The sequence below is a fragment of the Indicator indicator genome, chromosome 4 (assembly GCF_027791375.1).
Source record: "Indicator indicator isolate 239-I01 chromosome 4, UM_Iind_1.1, whole genome shotgun sequence".
In the NCBI taxonomy this organism is placed as follows: domain Eukaryota; kingdom Metazoa; phylum Chordata; class Aves; order Piciformes; family Indicatoridae; genus Indicator; species Indicator indicator.
Window position 1 is genome coordinate 34,627,353 of NC_072013.1, and position 20,268 is coordinate 34,647,620.

The window sequence follows — 20,268 nt, forward strand, 5'->3', positions numbered from 1 at the left end:
TCTGTGTCAACTCTGAATTATTGACAGATGATATTAAAAGCTGTCACCAGTTTGCATGTGAGCCACCATTTCATCTTCAGAGCTGGGAAAAGTCACTTGAGCTACAGATAACTCTGGATCGTGCTTCTGAATGCCCAGATCTAATAATAACCTGAATGGATGCTTTTAAGAGTCTTCGCTCTTTCAAAGTGCCAGAGAAAGGAATCTTTACCCAGAAACCCATAGAAGATCTGACCTTCTTCTAAATTTCTTCTAATATAGTGGAGTAAGAGGAACTAAATATTCTGTCTTGATCTATAGAGCATTTTTTTCTTGTACAGATTACTCTGAAAATGTGTGTTAGTCTGTATATTAGTGGCTTGTTCAGGTTACTTAGTTCAGGTGACCATTAAAACATGATATTGAGATCAGTAGGAGACCAACAGGACCACTGTGACATAGAGAACAGGTGAAAATCAGAGTGCAGGGGGTTTTGACTGACTTTGGGGTGGTTGCACTGGTTTGAGCTGGAAGAGAACTGATTCTGGTCAGTGCTGTGAGTTCCCAGCTCAGTCTCTGCTCAGTGAGTCACTTTCTGAAGGTCAGGGCAGCTTTGCACAGCCAGGGGCTGCTTCTAGCAGGGAGAAGCTGATGGGAGAGTTCTGACAAGGGCTGAGCTGCAGAAAGGCTCTGCCTGAGACTTGCTCCTCTGCACACCGAGGGCACTGCCACAGCTTATGCCCCACCTTGAGGAGCAGGAAGGCAGAGGTGGCACCTGTGGGGAGGAGTGGCCAGGACAGGTGATCCTCATCTGCCCAACAAGGGGTTGCATCCCTTGGATGGCATCTTCAGGAGCAAGCTGAGGGATCCCCAGAGCCAAGCCTCTTCTTCTCTGGCTGTTGTCCCAGGAGGACTCTGTCCCTTCTGCCTTCCATCCTGATCCCTGTGCTCCTGAATCCGGTTCCAGAATCCAGCTCCTGAATCTGGTTCCCATCTGCTCCTGAACCCAGTCTGGGTCTTGCCTAGTGTCTGCCACCAGCATCAGTGGTGCAAATGGTGCTGTCATTTCCATCAGTGCTTGGGTTGCCTCTTGGTTTGTGTCTCTGTGTCTCTATTCCATGGAATTGTTCTTCTTTCTATCTCAGCTGGTTGAGTTTCTTTCCTACCCAATCAGTGTCTCTCACTTCTTCCCTATCTTTTCCCTTTTGTGAGGCTTCATGGAGATCCTCTGGCACTCCACTGGTGGCCAGCTCAGCCCTGACCCTTAACAGTGGTCGAAATTTTCTGAAATTAATTCAAACCTACATCTACAAACCTGCACCTAAATATAGTGGTGAAAGGTCAGCTTCCATGATTGGGTTAAGCTGATCTAACACCTCTCTGCTGCTAAAGGGAGGCTCCTGTCTTCCCTTCAGACTCCTCCTGATAAAATGTCCACAGAATGAATGGTTCCTACAGTGTGGGAGCTGTGAGCTATTGTAGTCATCTCCAGAGCATAACCAGTGAGGAAGTGCTCTGAATAGCAAACGTCTCCTCCTCCCTTCCTCTCTGCTGGAGCTCTCAATGCCACATCTGTGCGTGAACGGCAGCACGAGCAAAGCGCGAGTCATCAAAGTGCTGCTGCTGCTGCTGCTGCTGGATGAAAAGCAGCCAGGCAAAGCAGGAATAAAGATATGAGTCACCAAAGCTGCCTGCAGCCCTCATTGGCTGAAAAATAGAGGAATTCAGGGGAAAAAAAGTGTTGGAGGAGGGAAAAAAAAAATCAAGCTGTTGAGTTGGTGCTCCAAGCCAGTTTCATGGAATCGTGGAATCTTAGGATCATAGAATGGTTTGGGTTGGAAGGGACCTTCAACATCATCTAGTTCCATCCCCACTGTCATGTGCTGGGACTCCCTCCACTAGACCAGCTTGCTCAAGGTCCCATCCACCCTGACCTTGAACACCTCCTAGGAGGGGGCATCCACATCCTCCCCAGTCAATCTGTTTCAGTGTCTTACCACTGTCACTCTACAGAATTTCTTGCTGATCTCCAGTCTCAACCTCCCCTCTTTCAGCTTCAACCTTTCCCTCCCATCCTATCACTACAAGCCACATGGATGTGAACAAATAAAGACAAAGTCCAGCTGACGATGGACCTTGTCAAATATGATCATGGAAACATAGAGTGCACTGCATTGGACGGAACCTTTAGAGGTCATCTAGTCCAACCTCCCTGCAGTAAGCAGGGGCATCTCTGATTAGATGAGCTTGCTCAGAGCCCTGTGAAGCCTGACCCTGAATGTCTCCAGGGATGGAGCTTCCACTACCTTCCCAGGCAACCTGTTCCAGTGTTCCCCCACCCTCAATTATGGCAAAGAACTTTGTCCTAGTGTCCAACCTAAATCTCCCATGCTCTAGTTTCAGATCTCAATCTTTGCTTTATTTCTTCCCTGTAACTCCCCTCTCTGCCTCCCCTGCTACCTCATCATTTCCCATTCTTGACAAAATGATCTTTACTTTATTCAACTTTTAAACCACTTTATTTTCTTGGTAAGCTCAGAGGAAACTGAAAAAACAGGAGATTTTTTTAATCTCTGACATGGCAGGGTATTCCAATGGATCAGTGACTGCTGGTACATCATGGAAGCACAGAATAGTTTGGGCTGGAAGGGACCTTCAAAGGTCATGTAGTCCATCCACCCTGCAGTCAGTAGGGACATCTGCAACTAGAGGAGGTTGCTCAGAGCCCCAGACAATCTGACCTGGAATGGTTCCAGGGATGGGGCATCTCCCATGTCTCTGGGAAACATAGGCCACCATCAAAAAATTTCTTCCTTCTCTCCAGTGTGAATCTCCCTCTTTTAGTTTAAACTAAATGAACCTTGAGCAACTTGGTTTAATGGAAGATGCCTCTGCCCATGGCACAGGGGCTGGAACTAGATGATCTTTGAAGTCCCTTCCAACCCACACCATTCTAGTATTCTATGAAATAAGTAGAGAAATGATGCTCCCAGCCCAGCAGGTACCTCAAATATTCTCTTTCTTTCTGCTCTGACTCGAAAGGGATTATTCATAACGTGTAGTTGGGAGGGCATGCATTGTATTCCTGCAAGAAATCATGGCTGGAAGTGAAATGGATGGCTAGAAACTCACAGACATGTATATATGAAACTATAATTCAATTACTTTCAATTCCTTCAGCTCTTCATATGAAATAATTCACAAACCCAGAGGAATTAAGATACTTTCATTTTTTTCATCTAGCCGAGCAAGTTGTCAAGGACATGACTTTCTGCCTCTACTTTGATACTGCTATTAAAGTATTAGTTTTCTTCTGCATTTCCACTAATCCCTAAAGCCAGTTGTGACATTTTCTCCATTCCATAGACTCAGCCTAAACACAAATATTGGTCTCAGTGTAAATATTATACACATCACTTTTTTTCTGTAGGCTACATCTGTGGTAGCTACCTTCTTCCTGCCAGTGAAGTGTCTTGGTTAGACTTGATGATCTTAACGTTTTGGGGTTTGGTGGTTTTTTTTTTTTCCATTTAAAATGATTCTATCATTCTGTAATTGTTCTTGGTACCCACAGAATCCTCAAATCCCAACATGTCAGGTTTAAAATGAATTTCTGGAGATTATCTTGTCCAACCCCCCTGCTAAAGTAGGCTCACCCACAGCAGCTTGCCCAGGGTCACAATGTCCAGGTAGCTTTGGAGTCCCTTCAGAGAAGGAGACTCCACAACCTCTCTGGGCAGCCTGCTCCAGGGCTCCAGCACCCTCACACCAAACAAGTTTCTCCTCCTAATCAGATGGAACCTCCTAGATTCCTCTTTGTGCCTTTTGGCCCATGTCCTGGTGCTGGGCATCACTGAGGAGGGTCGTCACAATCTGGATAGGGAAGAAGAGGCTTGGTCCTGGGGATCCCTCAGCTTGCTCCTGAAGATGCCATCCATGGGATGCAATCCCTTGTTGGGTAGTTGAGGCTCATCTGTCCTGGCTGCTCCTCCCTGCCCCCCGCACTGGTGGGCCACAAGCTGTAGCAGTGCCCTTGGTGTGCAAAGGAGCAAATGTCAGGCAGAGCCTTTCTGCAGCCCAGCCCTTGGCAGGAGCTCTCCCCACCAGCTTCTTCCTCCTAGAAGCAGCCTCACTGAGCAGGGACTGAGCTGGGAAGTCACAGCATCCACCAGGACAAGTTTTGGGCTAGGTTATACCAAACAATACTGTCATTTGAATAAGAGTTAGATCTTTTGGAGAAGACTTTATCTCTACATTCTTCTGACTGTATTTCTGTTATTTCCTGCTATCTAAACAAATCTCAAAGCTGGAGCTGCTGGGACTGTGTGGTGAGTCTCCTTGCTGGGCTTCAATCCTGCTGGATGCTTTAGAAATAGAAGGGGTGTATAAACATAGGCATTATCCTTTTGGATGAGATCTCCTGGCTGTCCTTAACAAGAGCCAGCAGGAGACATCTAAGAAGACTGCTGTAGACAGCTCTGTGATAGTCTGCCCTCCCATTGCAGAACAAGACACATTTTATGCCCCGAAGCATGAGTTTTAATAATCCTTCAACAATATTTTGATATAATCATCAACTATTCTAATTGCTTTGGATCATCTTGTCATCTTTATAAATGCCTACTCCATTTTTTAATTGTGCTGGTCAAAAAAAAAATAACCATAGTCTGGTGATGAATTGCACAGCTTGGATTTACACCCCCTGTGGTGTTCAGTCCCAGAAGTGTTTAGAAGTAAAATAAATAAGAGAAATCCTTTTTGTTTGTGAGAAGATCAGGCCAAAATTTCATGTTTCTGAAAGTGCAAACATCTAAGAGGGTTTATAAAAACTGAGAAAATGGCCTCAAGCGCCACCAGGGGAGGTTTAGGTTGAACATGAGGAACAATTTCTTCCCCAAAAGGCTTGTGAAAGCCTGGAAGAAGCTTCCCAAGGCAGTGGTAGAGTCCCCATTCCTGGAGGGGTTTCAAAGCCATGTAGATGTGGTGCTGAGGGACAAGATTTAGTGGTGACCTGGCAGTGCTGGGTTAACTTGATGATCTTGGAGGTCTCTTCTAATCTAAACTGCTCTATGATTCTGTAATTAACTCAAGTAAATTATTACAAGTCTTCCATCAGGTGACTAAATTGTGTTTTAGCTCCATTGGTTTCCACATCTAGGTCTAAGCTGACATAGAGGAGTCAATGCAGGTTCATGTTTGTGACATGATCAGATCAGTGCTGACTACCACCTTCTGCATCCCTGGCTGGAAGGAGAAGAGGTCAATGTTGACTGCATTGAGATGATGAGAGGCCTGGAGCATCTCTGTGAGGGGAAAGACTGAGTGACCTGAGGCTGTTGAGCCTGGAGAAGAGCAGCCCCAGAGGGGATCTTAATGCTCAGCAAAAGCTAAAGGACCTGTGGGTGGCAAGAGGATGGGACCAGAGCCTTGTCAGTGGTGCCCAGTGACAGAACAAGGGGTAACAAACACAAACTGGAACCCAGGAGGTTCCACCTGAAGATGAGGAGAAACTTTTTTGGTGTAAGGGTGCTGGAGCCCTGCAGCAGGCTGCCCAGAGAAGTTCTGGAGTCTCCTCCTCTGGAGAGATTCCAAAGCCACCTGGACATTGTGATCCTGGGCAACCTCTCCAGAGGCCCCTTCTAACACCCACTATGCTGAGATTCTGTGACAAAGCTGAAAATAAGAGGTTCCATGTTGTTGGTACCTTGTGATACAGTGCAGATTACACATAGGGATTGAAACAGAGTTACTCACTGAGTATTGTAGTAACTCGTTGTGGATTCATATTCTCCTCATAACAGATTTTTGACCCTCTATGTGCATTTTAAATTGGATATTAGGAAAAAGTTCTTCAGTGAAAGAGTGGTCAGGCACTGGAACAGGCTGCCCAGGGAGGTGGTAGCATCACCATCCCTGAAGGTGTTCAAGAAACGTGTGGACATGGCACTTTGTGACATGGTCTAATGGCCATGGTGGTATTGGGTTGGTGGTTGGACTCAATGATCTTAGAGGTATTTTCCAGCTGTAATGATTTTGTGGTTTTGCTGTAAACCTCAGCAGAGGAGGCTGAGGGGAGATCTCATTACCCACTACAACTACCTGAGAGGAGGTTGGAGTGAGGTGGGAATCGATCTCATCTCACCTGCAACAAGTGACAGTACAAGAGGAAATGGCCTCAAGTTGTGCCAAGGGAGGTTCAGTTTGGGTATTTGGAACAATTTCTTTGCTGAAAGAGTGGTCAGGCATTAGAAGAGGCTCCCTATGGAGGTGATGGAGTTTTCCACCTACCTGAAGGTGTTTAAAGGACGCATGGATGTGGTGCTGAGGGATGTGGTTCAGTGGTAGAGGCTTAGCAGTGACGATGGGATTGTGAGCTGTAGGTGAGTGGATGGTCTTGATCTCAAAGGCCTCTTCCAACCTGCTCAGTCCTATGATTCTGTGGTTCTAGGATGTCTTCTGAATTCCTGAATATTCTTATTCTTTATTTCAGCTCAGGCATTTCAGGGTTGTAGTCGAGAGCATCGGTGAATATTTGTGTTTGTCTGGTGGGATGGGTTGTAGTGAAGTGAAATGTGTGGTGTAAGCAAAGGGAAACTGCTGTATGCAAACCATAATTGTCATGTACTCACTGTTGTGAGCCCAGTGATGTCTCACAGCCTTTTATCACATCAGCTGCTCTCCCTACCTCTCTACCTGATGGATGGCAAAGGGCCTGCTTTCATCTGGAGGATGATGAGGCCATTATGGTAAACAGCACCACCAGGTTGGGTTGGTGTTGTCAGAGCTTTCATCTTTTTGTTCTAAGTTTTGAAGCATTATTTGTGGCTCTCCTGTTTGCTGTCTCGTGGCTTGATGTCTGGTGGGAGTAGGGAGCAGCTCTTTGTCGAGGCTGTTCACGGAATCGCAGACTGATGGGGGTTGGAAGGGACCTCTGAAAATCTTCCAGTCCAATCCCTCTGCTAATGCAGGTTCACTGTGTCCAGGTGGGTTTCAAATCTCTCCAGAGGAGGCAGCTCCACAAACTCTCTGGGAAGTCTGTTCCAGGGCTCCAGCATGCTCATACCAATCAAGTTTCTCCTGACCTTCAGATGGAGCCTCCTGGGCTCCAGTTTGTGCCCACTGATCCTCATTATGCCACTGGACAGCACCGAAAATAGTCTGGCCCCTTCCTCCTCCCCTTTAGCTCTTGCAGAGCATTGAGAAGATTCCCTCAGGCTGCTCTTCTCCAGGCTCAACAGCCCCAGGTCTCTCAGCCTTTCCTCCTCACAGAGATGTTCCAGGCCCCTCAGCATCTTTGCAGTCTCCACTGGACCCTCTCCAGTGTTCTCTGTCTCTCTGGAACCAGAGAGCCCAGAATTTGACCCAGTACTCCAGATATGGCCTCACTAGGACAGAATAGAGGGGGAGGAAAACCTCTCTCAACCTGCTGGCCACATGTTTCTTCTTCTACCCCTGGAGACCATTGGCCTTCCTAGCCATGAGGGCACATTACTGACTCGTTCATGGTGAACTTGTCCACCAAGAGGAATCATGAAAGTCAAAAATGAGGGAGCAAGGAGGGGCCAGCTGAATTCTTCCACTTGGTGTGGATGAACACCTAAGATCTGGAGCTCATTTGTAGCTGTACATCAGGCACCTGGATCCCTTTTTCTGCCACCTTCACCACAGCAAAATCTACTTAAGCGTGAAACATGATATACAGCCCAGTTTGTAATGCCAAAGCAGGGTCCACCATCTGATGGATGCATCAGCTGGTGACAGAATATGGGGTTGGAGGACATGATACTGACACATGTACTGCTGACTTGTTTTCTGCCTGTATTTTAACTGTACACCCAGTTTCTTCACCTTTAAGTTGTTTAGATGAATCCAGGAATTTATGCTGGGAGGTATTACAGGATTCCAAGCCAGGAGAAGCTGGAAGAGGCAGCTTTACTTGTCAACCTCAGCTCTCCTGCTCTCCAATATTTTCCTGGCTGGAGGTTCCCTGTTCTCTCTGTGGTAGGACAGGTATAAGCATCTGGCTGGATTCTTGTTTCTCTGTGCTCAAGCAGATGTCCCATGGGAGATGATTCTTCCTGCTTCAACAGACCCAACTCACAATCTACAAATTTAAGAGGAAATTCTTTCCAGTGAGGGTGGTGAGACACTGGAACAGGTTGCCCAGGGAGGTTGTGGGTGCCCCCTCCCTTGAGATATTCAAGACCAGATTGCCTGAGGCCTTGAGCAACCTGGTAGAGTGGAAGATCTCCCCGTCCATGGGAGGGCATTGGGACTGGATGATCTTGAAGTCCTCTTCCACCCAAACCATTCTATGAAATTCATTTCAGCTGGCAGCCAAGTCCCAAGGAGTTTACAGAGGAAGCAAGTGGATTAAGAGGGCTGCTTTTTATGGGCAGGGTCTGATGCGCTGAATTGCAGATGCTTCCCTTGCCAAATCAGAATCATGGAGTCATAGAATAGCTTCAGTTGGAAGAGACCTTAAAGATCATCTACTTCAACTCCCCCCACCCTGGGCAGGGACACCTCCCACTAGAACAGGTTGCCCAAAGCCTCATCCAGCCTGCTCTTAAACACTTCGCAGGAATGATGCATCCACAACTTCTCTGGACAACCAATTCCAGTGTCTCACCAGTAATTCTTTACTTCCAGGGCTTCCACTCCAGTCTGCTGGCACCTGTCTCAATCAGGAGACATTACTTCACAAGCACAGTTGCAGTATTGTCCATCTGCAGCTGGACAGATGATGATGATGACAGAAATGAGGTGTCAGGGGGAGCATCAGGATGGGGAACACCCTTCTCAAAGGGCACATAGTCATTTGAAGAGCCCTGAGGCTGATGTGACTTGCTATGGCCTGAAATTGTGCAAGGAGAGGTTGGAGTGAGGTGGGAGTTGGTCTCTTCTCCCTATTATCAGGTGTAGAATGAAAGGAAATGGCCTAAAATTGTGCCAGGGAAGGTTTAGGTTGAATATTAGGAAAAAAAAATTCTTTCCTCAAAGAGTGGTCAGGCATTGGAACAGGCTGCCCAGGGAGATGGTGAAGTCACCATCTCTGGAGATGTTCAAGAAACCTGTGGGCATGGCACTCTGGGAAATGGTTTAATGGCCATGGTGGTGGTGGGTTGATGGGTGGACTCAATGATCTTAGGGGTTTTTTCCAACAACAACAACAAAAATCTATGATTCTGTGATCTCAGGTGGCTTGAGTGTGCTTGACAAGACTGAGGAACAGACATAGCCTCACTAAAACTTCCTTTTCCTCTTGTATTTTGCAGCATCTCCTTCAATTAAGCTTCTTGTGGATGACCCAATAGTGGTGAACCCTGGAGAAGCTATCACTTTAGTCTGTGTGACCACAGGAGGGGAGCCAGCCCCCAGCCTGACGTGGGTGAGGTCTGCTGGTGTCCTGCCTGAGAAGACAGTGCTGAACGGAGGCACTTTAACGATACCAGCCATCACGTCAGAAGATGCTGGGACGTACAGCTGCATCGCCAACAACAACGTTGGCAACCCTGCCAAAAAGTCCACCAACATCATCGTGAGAGGTAAGCTGAGCTGCAGAACTATTGATCTTTATCTTGGAAGGTGAACTGAATCCTGAACTGATAGCAGTGTTCTAATGGTGGTGTCCTAAGTTTCCAAATGGGTGTTTCTAATAAGGGTCCTTCACCCCACGAAGGACATTGAGGTGCTGGAGCAGGTCCAGAGAAGGGTAACGAAGCTGTCAAAGGGTCTGGAGAACAGGTCTGGTGAGGAGCAGTGGAGGGAACTGGGGTTGTTTAGTCGGCAGAAAAGGAAGCTGAGAGGAGACCTGTCTCTCTCCAGCTCCCTGAAAGGAGGTTGAAGCAAGTAGGTATCAAGTGACAGTATGAGAGGAAACTGCCTCACGCTGTGCTACAGGACACTTTAGGTTGGACATTAGGAAAAATGTTTTCACCAAAAGAGTTGTTAAGGCCTGGATCAGGCTGCATAGGGCAGTGGTGAGTCCTTATCCCTAGATGGACTGAAAAGCTGTGGAGATGTGTTGCTGAGGGACATGGCTTAGTGGTGACCTGGTAGTCCTGGGTTAATCATTGCACTTGATGATCTAAAGATCTTTTCCAATCAGAACAAATCTATGACACCACTGGGGCAACCCCTGGTTGTCCCAAGCAGGTAACCACAGGCAGAATGTTCTGTAGCCTCCATCCCCGCAGGTTTTGAAGTCCTCCTTATGCTCAGAGCCTTTAGATGAAACAAGGCTGACACAGTGGCTCTTTGCATTCTGGAAATGATGCAGCTCTCCCATCCAAAGCAGAGAAAAATTGTCACCAAAGGAGACCATGACCTCTGGCTGTTGCCTGTGCCAGTCCCCTGCACATTCTTATCTTGGCATCTGAAGTTCCTGGAGATGCCATTAGCTACTGGAACCTTTTCTTCCTGCTCATTAGCTAAATATGGTATTGAAATTAAGGGTGCTGTCCATGATGTAAATCTGCTGCCCTCAAGTGACTGCTCCCCGAGTAGGACCTTTAGATTAGGACCTATGCTTTAATGACACTAAAGAGCAGGATAAGACACGGGGGTGCTATTGGACAGCAAGTTCACAATGAGCCAGCAATGCATCCTTGTGGACAAGAAGGCCAATGGTCTCTTGGGGTGCATGAAGAAGAGTTTGGCCAGCAGGTTAAGGAGGTTCTCCTCCCTCTCTGCTCTGTCTTAGTAAGGCCACATCTGGAGGACTCAATCCAGTTCTGGGGTCCCAATTTCAAGAGAGACTGGGAACTACTGGAGAAAGTCCAGTGGAGCCTACAGATGTGCTGAGGGACCTGGAGCATCTCTCTGAGGAGGAAAGGCTGAGAGATTTGGGGTTGTTGAGTCTGGAGAAGAGCAGCCTGAGTGAATTATTCAAATGCTCAACAAGAGCTAAAGAACTTGTTAAGGGCAAGAGGATGCGGCCAGACTCTTGTCAGTGGTGCCCAGTGACAGGACAAGGGGCAGTGGGCACAAACTGAAACCCAAGAGGTTCCACCTGAAGATGAGGAGACACTTGTTTGTTGTGAGGGTGCTGGAGCCCTGGAGGAGGCTACCCAGAGAGGTTGTGGAGTCTCCTTCTCTGGACAGATTCCAAACCCTGGACACTGTGATCCTGGGCAAGGTGCTATGGGTGCTCCTGCTTTAGCAGGGGGGTTTGGACGGCATGATCTCTATAGGTCACTTCCAACTCCAACAATGTTGTGATTCTGAGAGAAACTCTCCCCAGTTGTTTATGGCTCTCAGGATACCCCCAGGGACGTGGCCAGTTGGTTGGGAGAACTTCGATTGGCTGATGAGCACTGTCAGACTGAATTAATCTACCCGAACCAAAGACTTCATCTGAAACAAATTTTGTCTAATCCATGAATGGTGGTGAAACAGAAACTCCCACACTATAGGAGCTCTGAATAATGGAATGTGATTAATCATCCTCCGGAGAAACTGCAGGATGGGGAGCCACTGGTGTGAATATTTTATGAGAGCCATAACCCTTGTTCATTTCTTACTGCCCAACACCTCATGCTCTTCAGGAAGTCAAGGAATGAGAAGCTATTTCTGTTCCTGGGATCATGAAGGGAGCGTTGCATCAGCCTAGGGCCTCATCAGGAGATGGCCACAGATTCAGTTGTAATGTTGTATTTCCATCTATATTTTTGATGGTTGGTTTAGGGGTGTTGTTGTCAAGAGGCAGAAGGTGTTAGAGGAAACTGCTGTGATTTACAGTGGTGAAGGGTAGATATGAGTGAAGCATGTCCTCAGAGCAAGCAAAACAGAGAGTAAAGGCCTTGTTTGAAAAGAAATCTCAATATTTTTATTATGGAATCATACAATTATTTTGGTTGAAATGATCATTGAGTCCAACCATCAACCTGAGACCACCATGGCCATTTAACCATGTCCCAGAGTGCCATGTCCATACATTTCTTGAACACCTCCAGGGATGGTGACTCCACCATCTCCCTGGGCAAGCTATTCAAAATGAGCTAGGAGACAGCACTAGTCAGCCATGAGGGAAAAAACAAAGTCCCAAGCTTCCTGCAGGTCCAAATTTCATGAGTCACAGAAGAATAATAATAGCGTGCCCTCATGTGGTTATGCCCTCTCATGGGACCATGCCCATGAGATACCTAGGAGCTGAGAGATGGTGAAAAATCATTAAAGCATTTGAGGAGACGTTTCTCTTCTTTGTTCTCTGCTGTGTGACCCTGTTAATTCTGAGAGTCACAGAATCCCAGGACAGAAGAAATTGGAAGGCGCAGAGGCACCCATAGCAGCTTGCCCAGGATCACAATGTCCAGGTGGCTTTGGAATCCCTCCAGAGAAGGAGACTCCACAACCTCTCTGGACAGCCTGCTCCAGGGCTCCAACAACCTTACAACAAACAAGTTTCTCCTCATCTTCAGGTAGAACCTCCTGGCTTCCAGTTTGTGCCCATTGCTCCTTGTTCTGTCACTGGGCACTGCTGACATTAGTCTGGCCCCATCCTCTTGCCCCCCACAGGTCCTTCAGCTCTTGCTGAGCATTGAGAAGATCCCCTCAGGCTGCTCTTCTCCAGGCTCAACAGCCCCAGGGCTCTCAGCCTTTCCTCCTCACAGAGATGCTTCAGGCCCCTCAGCATCTTTGCAGCTTCCACTGGTCTCTCTCCAGTGGTTAGTTCCTTGTCTCTCTTGAACCTAGGAGACCAGAACTGGACTCAGTCCTCCAGATGTGCCCTCACTATGGCAAAGTGGAGTGTGAGAACTTCCCTTGACCTGTTGGCCACATTCTTCTTCATGCACTTCAGGAGACCGTTTGCCTTCTTGGCCACAAAGGCACAGTCTTGACTCAGGGGGAACTTGTTTTCCACCTGCACTTCCAAAAGCTTCTTTCTAGCAGTCCAACTCCTCACCTGTATTGTTGCAGGGGGTTATTCCTCCCCTGGAATAACCAGGAAGAAGCCATAACATGAGTGAATGTCAGCTCCCTTCCAGCCCCAATGCACTGATAGCTGCTATGATGAACACCTGAATTTTTCTGTTGAAGGTCAGGAATCGTCCTGTAGAATAAAATCTTGGCTGATTCATCTTTATTTAAAATGATGGGGAAAAAAAAAGAGAGAGAAATTCACATCAGAGCTTGGATTTCTTTTGGTTAATATCTTCTTTTCCTACAGCTCATTGCTTCCCTCAATTCCATTTTTTTTTCTTGGTTGGGTTTTTCATTTTTATATCAGCATTTTCACACAGCAGCTGAGGAGCAAAGAGTATTGACTTGAAATAGCATCTAAGCCTTGCAAGGGAAGCATTTAGTAAATGGAGTTCACATCTTCTGGCAGGTAGACTACCAATCCCAGGATTAGACAATAATCCCCTAATCTTACCCAGAAGGGAATGGACAGTTGTCTCAAAGCACCATCAGGGCTCAGATGAAATCTGTTCCTTTGAAAAATTCACTCAATTTCATTGTGACTTTATCTCAACCCAGCTTTGTTTGGATGTTCTTCACTTCATGGTGGTCACCTTAGCTTCAGCAGCTCTTGATATTTTCTTTTGAGCGTTTTCTTCCCCTTGTGGTTGTGAGAAGAAATGTTCTGAGGAGCAGATGAGGGAGCTGGGATTGTTTAGTCTGGAGAAAAGGAGTCTGAGAAGAGACCTCTATTCTCCTTCTCTGGGCTGACCAACCTCAACTCTCTCAGCCTGGCCTCACAGCAGAGGGCTTCCAGCTCTCCCATCATTGCTGTGGCCTCCTCTGGCCCCACTCCAACAGGTCCACATCTTTCCTGTACTGAGGACTCCAGAGCTGGCCCCAGAACTGCAGGTTTCTGCAGTCACTGTATGCTGCTGAAGGAGTTATGGGATGGAAGTTGTCACTAATGTTCTCAGTGCCTTGCTTTCTGCTTCTCAGCACCCAGGATTTATCCAGAAACCTCCTAATACAGGCAAGCATTTAAGACTCAATGATTCAGTCATTGGAACAGGCTGCCCAGGCGGTGGTGGAGGCACCATCCCTGGAGGTGTGTAGAAAACACTTGGATGCAGTGCTGGATGTGGCAATGGCTTAGCAGTAGTGATGTGATTATGAGCTCTAGACGAGCAGTTGGATGTGATGATCTCAAAGGTTTCTTCCAGCCTCAACAGTTCTATGATTTTATGATCTTTTATGATCTATTTTCCAACCCAAACTATTCTATGATTCTATGTTCTTTGTTTTTTTTCTGCTGTTAATTCATTTCCTCCTCTTCCAGAAAGTGTTGGCACAGAAGGAGATGTTTGGTATTAAAATAAATAACAGACTAAAGCTTTCATTTCTTCAAGGAACCCATTTAGTCATCACCATCTTTGGATACATTTCTTAACTTTTTTTTTTCATCTTGGCCTGTATAATTTAAAAGGAAGTGAAAATCCCTCCAACAGAAGTTGGGTGCTTGCTCATTGACTTGGCGGAACAGGGATACTTTGCAAAACCATATACACTGATTATGTAAGGAGGCATCAGGAGAAACTTCTTGAGACCTTCCCATAATGTAGAGAGAGGGGGAAAAGGGGGATGAAAACACAGCTCCTTCTAGGTATACAGAAAACCCAACATGGCAGACTTGGAATGCTGGAGCTGGCCAGCATCTCCAATCACCACTCCTGCCATCATCCCACTCCCAGCATCTGAACAAGAGGAGCAACTTCTTGGCTTTGAGGGTGTCAGAGCCCTGCAGAAGGCTGCCCAGAGAGTCTCCTTCTCTAGAGAGCTTCCCAACCCACCTGACATTGTGATCCTGGGCAAGCTGCTGTGGGGGACTGTTTTAGCATGGGGGTTGGACTGGATGCTCTCCAAAGATCCCTTCCAGCCTCCGGTTGTGATTCCTTGATTCTTCCAACTCGAGGTTCCTTTGGACTTTGCTGTCAAGGTTATTTTACTTCTTTAAAATACTCTTTTCAATGTGTATTTGGAGAGGAAAGCAAAAGGCATTAGAGAAATGGTAATATTGGCCTTCTAATCCTTGGGGTAGAAGATGAAAGCATAGTAATCATAATAGCACACAGATTTGGGGTGACAACTGGAAATGTCAAAAAGAGGCAGGAATCAAGATAATCATATGTCTGCAGCTTCTGGAAAATTACTCATTTTCAACATGACTCAAACTCAGTACTTAGAGTTATGAGAGAGCAAATACTCCAAAGACACTGAAAAGGGGAAAATGAAAATAAAATCTCTCTGTAGCTATCATTATAGGTATGAGCTGGTCAGGCTGGAGAGATGGGTGGGGAGGAACCTCGTGAAATTCGACAAGGGAAAAGTGTAGAGTCCTGCACCAGGGAGGAATAACCCCTGCACTGGTACAGGAGAGGGGCTGGCCTGCTGGAACCCAGCTCCGTGGAGAAGGACCTAGGAAGGCTGGTGGACAACAACTTTACCTTAAGCAAGCAACATGCCTTCATGGCCAAGAAAGCAAATAGTCTTCTAGGGATGCATGAAGAATAGTGTGGCTAGCAGGTCAAGGGAGAATCACAGAATCATAGAATTGTTAGGGTTGGAAGGGACATCAAGGATCATCCAGTTCCAACGGTCCTGACATGGGTAGAGACACCTCACACTAGATCAGGTTGCTCAGAGCCACATCCAGCCTGGCCTTAAAAAACCTCCAGGGATGAGGCTTCTACCACCTCCCTGGACAACCTGTTCAGTGTCTTACCACCCTCATGATGAAGAATTTCTTCTTAACATCCAATCTGAATCCACCCATTTCTATTTTTGCTCCATCCCCCCTAGTCCTATCCCTACCTGACATCCTAAAAAGTCCCTCCCCAGCTTTCTTGTAGGCCCCCTTCAGATACTGGAAGGCCACAATAAGGTCACCTCTGAGCCTTCTCCTCTCCAGACTGAGGTTCTCCTCCCTCTCTACTCTGCCCTACTGAGGACACAGCTGGAGTACTGCGTGCAGTTTTTGGGTCCCCATTTCAAGAGAGACAGGGAACTACTAGACAGAGTCCAGTGGAGGTTGCAAAGATGCTGAGGGGCCTGGACTGTCTCTGTGAGGAGGAAAAGCTGAGAAACGTGTGGTTGTTGAGCTTGGAGAAGAGCAGCCCCAGAGGGGATCTGATCAATGCTCAGCAAGCAGTATAGAACCTGTGGAGGACAAGAGGATGAGGCCAGACTCTTCTCAGTGGTGCCCAGTGACAGGACAAGGGAGAGTGGGCACAAACTGGAACCCAAGAGGTTCCACCTGAGGATAAGGAGAAACTTGTTTGGTGTGAGGGTGCTGGAGCCCTGGAGCAGGCTGCCCAGAGAGGTTGTGGAGTCTCCTTCTCTGAAGAGATTCCAAACCCACAGAGACATTGGGGATGTAGGCTAGAAAAGTTGATCTTCCAGCACATGCTACAGCCATAAGTTCCCAGTGTGCTATCCTAAAAGTTTACAGCTCTGAGAATGAATGTGTAAAAAAGTTGAGGTTCTGAGTTTAAGAAGTCCATTTATTTTTACTATCTGCAATAACAGACCCAGACATATATGCTCTCTGTCAGGCTGGAGTGTTTCATGGATCAGTTCATAAAATGGCTGCATATAAAAATGTAGATGGTTTCCTGTCCCTTCATTAGGACTTCCCAGCATTTTAGTGGGGAGACATTTTATTTTTATGTAAGTTTGCTGCTCTGCAAAACATCGAGTGGTGGCTATTTGGCACCACATACCTGTAAAGATCACAGAATCACAGACTACAGCATGATGGAATGGACCTCTGGGGATCATCTAGTCAACCCCCCTTGCTAACTCAGGTGTACCCACAGCAGCTTGCCCAGGATCACAGTGTTCAGGTGGCTTTGGAATCTCTCCATAGAAGGAGACTCCACAACCTCTCTGGGCAGCCTGCCCCAGGCCTCCAGCACCCTCACAAAAAACGAGCTTCTCATCTTCAGACAGAACCTCCTGTATTCCAGTTTGTTCCTGTTGGCCCTTCTCCTGGAATTGAAAAGAGTCTGGGCCCAGCCTCCTGCCCACCACAGATCCTTTGGCTCTTGAAGAGCATTGAGGAGATCTCCTCTCAGACGTGTTTTCTCCAGGCTCAACAGCCCCAGGTCTCTTAAATCTTCCTCCTCACAGAGATACTCCAGGGCCCTCTGCATCTTTATAGCCTCCCTTGGACTCTCTCCAGTAGTTCCCTCTCTCTCTTGAACTGAGAAGCCCAGAACTGGACTCTGGACTCCAGCTCTGTCCTCACTAAGACCGAGTGGAGGGGGAAGGAGAACCTCCCTTGATCTGCTGGCCACACTCTTCTTGATGAACCCAAGATCTATCAGAATGGATTTCAAGAGGTAGTTTTCATTTGATCTCTCTGGTTCTAACCTTTGTCTGGGCTGCTGCAGGGGCAAGGAAAAAATCCTTGTTACTGTTGGGTGGCTAATGTGTTGTAATTTTTTGATCCAGGAATGTGATGTTGTAGTTTAATATTGTATTAGATCTTGGTGGACTAACATGAGATGAGGTTTGTGCAGTCTTAACATTATCCTCTCTACAACTTCCTGAAAGAAGGCTGGAGTCAGGTGGGGGGAGTTCTCTTCTCCCAAAGAAGTGATGACACAAGAGCAAATGGCCTGAAGTTGCACCAGGGGAAGTTTAGGTTGGTCATGAGGAACAATTTCTTGCCTGAAAAGGTTGTCAAGGCCTGGCCCAGGCTGTCCAGGGCAGCGGTGGAGTCCCCATCCCTGGAGGGGTTTCAAAGCTGTGTAGAGGTGGTGCTGAGGGACATGGTTTAGTGGTGACCTGGCAGTGCTGGGTTAAAGGTTGGACTTGATGATGTTAAAGGTCTCTTCCAACCAAAGTCATTTTGTGATTCAATCAGCTTGGTAGAAAAAAAATCTTGTGTTTTTTTTTTTTTTAAGTTTGGTTTCATCTTGAAGGGAGAGGGAGAGGGAGGGAGAGGGAACAGTGCATAACCTGCTCTAGTTGGATGTCCCTGCCATGGCACAGGGAGTTGGAAATAGATGATCTTTGAGGTGCCTTCCAACCCAAGCCATTCTATGATTCTATCATAATTATTTGTTCTGATATCACCAAGATGCTTTTATGACCTCAGAATGTATTTTATGGTGCTTCCTTGTATTGCATTGGGCATCTGTGAAGAAGGTTGGTAAGGGCTCTACCCAGTCTGACAAAGCATTCTGGAAACTTTGCTAGGATCCAAATTAATGTTTGAGGCATTGAACTGTGGAGTGAAAACAAAATGTTGAGGGGAAATACATTCTGTGTTGGATCAAATCCCAGCTCTAACAAAATCCTGCAGCTGAACAAAGCTCTTGAGCCACCCAAGAAGGAGATGGGGACAATCCTGGGTGGAAGCCTTGGAAACTGGAGGCTTGATGTAGGTTTTGGCAGAAAGACAAGTTCTGAGATTCATTTGCACTGTGTGGCCAAAGAGGAGAGTAAAGATTTGCAATATATTGCTTTGGGGCATCCAGGAGAGTTCAGCAAAGCTTTCTTTTTTTTTTTTTTTTTTTTTTGACAGCTTTGGCTCAAAAAATCAGCTTTAGAAAGGGATCAGCCCTGGAAAACACCCAGTTGTAATGTTCAGAGGATTTATAATTTGTTTGGCAAGTGCACAGCCCACAGGGGATTGTGTCAGCTTCTCCAAATTGTTTAATTTATATCCCAGTCCTTGCCTTCTGATGAGACTTGTGAAGATCCAGTATTCCTGCAAGGTGGTCAGTTGGTGGGATGGGGCAACCTTGAGTCAGTGGCTCTGCCTGGGATTGCTCATGGAATGTTGTCTTGACCAGTAGGAACAGTGTGGGATTTTGTACCAGATGAAAAAGTTTCAGGGTTTTATTTTTTGCTTTTCAAGACAAGAGGTGACAGTTTCACATTCAAACAAGCAAATTCAGACTAGAGAGAAGGGAAAAATGTTTGACTTTGAGGGTGGTGAAACCCTGTCCCAGGTTTCCAAGAGAGGAGGTAGAAACCCCATCCCTGGAACCATTCCAGGTCAGGTTGTTTGGGGCTCTGAGCAACCTTTTCTAGCTGCACATGTCCCTGCTGACTGCAGGGGGTTGGACTAGATGACCTTGCAAGGTCCCTTCTCCACCCCTGAATGTTTTCAAGCTTCAAATATCCTGATCTTGAACTTATATCTGTCCCTGCTTTGACCAGGAGGTTGTTATACAAGCCTCCTGACCTCCCTTCCTAACTGAGCAAAGCCCTGGAGCAGGCTGCACAGAGAGGTTGTGGAGTCTCCTTCTCTGGAGAGATTCCAAACCCACCTGGCCATTGTGATCCTGGGCAAACTGCTGTGGGTGACCCTCCTTGAGCAGGGCAGCTGGAGTAGATGATTTCCAGAGGTCCCTTCCAATCTCCACCACAATGTGATTCTGTGATATTCCTGACTCTGTATGTCTTTAACAGGGAGGTTGTGGATGCCCTCTCCCAGGAGGTGTTCAAGGCCAGGTTGGACAAGATTGGTCCTTTTTATAATGACTTGCGGGGATAGGACAAGGGAAAATGGAATGAAGCTGAAAGAGGGAAAATGGAATGAAGCTGAAAGAGGGAAAATGGAATGAAGCTGAAAGAGGGAAAATGGAATGAAGCTGAAAGAGGGAAAATGGAATGAAGCTGAAAGAGGGAAAATGGAATGAAGCTGAAAGAGGGAAAATGGAATGAAGCTGAAAGAGGGAAAATGGAATGAAGCTGAAAGAGGGAAAATGGAATGAAGCTGAAAGAGGGAAAATGGAATGAAGCTGAAAGAGGAAAAATGGAATGAAGCTGAAAGAGGGAAAATGGAATGAAGCTGAAAGAGGAAAAATGGAATGAAGCTGAAAGAGGGAAAATGGAATGAAGCTGAAAGAGGAAAAATGGAATGAAGCTGAAAGAGGGAAAATGGAATGAAGCTGAAAGAGGGAAAATGGAATGAAGCTGAAAGAGGGAAAATGGAATGAAGCTGGAAGAGGGAAAATGGAATGAAGCTGAAAGAGGGAAAATGGAATGAAGCTGAAAGAGGGAAAATGGAATGAAGCTGAAAGAGGGAAAATGGAATGAAGCTGAAAGAGGGAAAATGGAATGAAGCTGGAAGAGGGAAAATGGAATGAAGCTGGAAGAGGGAAAATGGAATGAAGCTGGAAGAGGGAAAATGGAATGAAGCTGGAAAAGGGAAAATGGAATGAAGCTGGAAGAGGGTAGATTTAGATTGGACATTAGGAAGAAGTTCTTTACTATGAGGGGGGTGAGACACTGGAACAGGTTGCCCAGAGAAGTTGTGGATGCTCCATCCCTGGAAGCATTTAAGGTCACGTTGGGTGGTGCATTGAACAC

General features: G+C 46.7%; 1 protein-coding gene across 1 annotated transcript in view; it reads left to right on the forward strand.

Annotated features, from left to right (window-relative positions):
• Positions 1–20,268, forward strand: part of MDGA2 (MAM domain containing glycosylphosphatidylinositol anchor 2) — a 225,200-nt gene that overhangs the window by 85,969 nt on the left and 118,963 nt on the right. Inside the window, exon 7 of the mRNA XM_054400689.1 lies at positions 9,258–9,527. Coding sequence (XP_054256664.1) covers positions 9,258–9,527 — 270 coding nt within the window. The remainder of the gene's footprint in view (positions 1–9,257; positions 9,528–20,268) is intronic.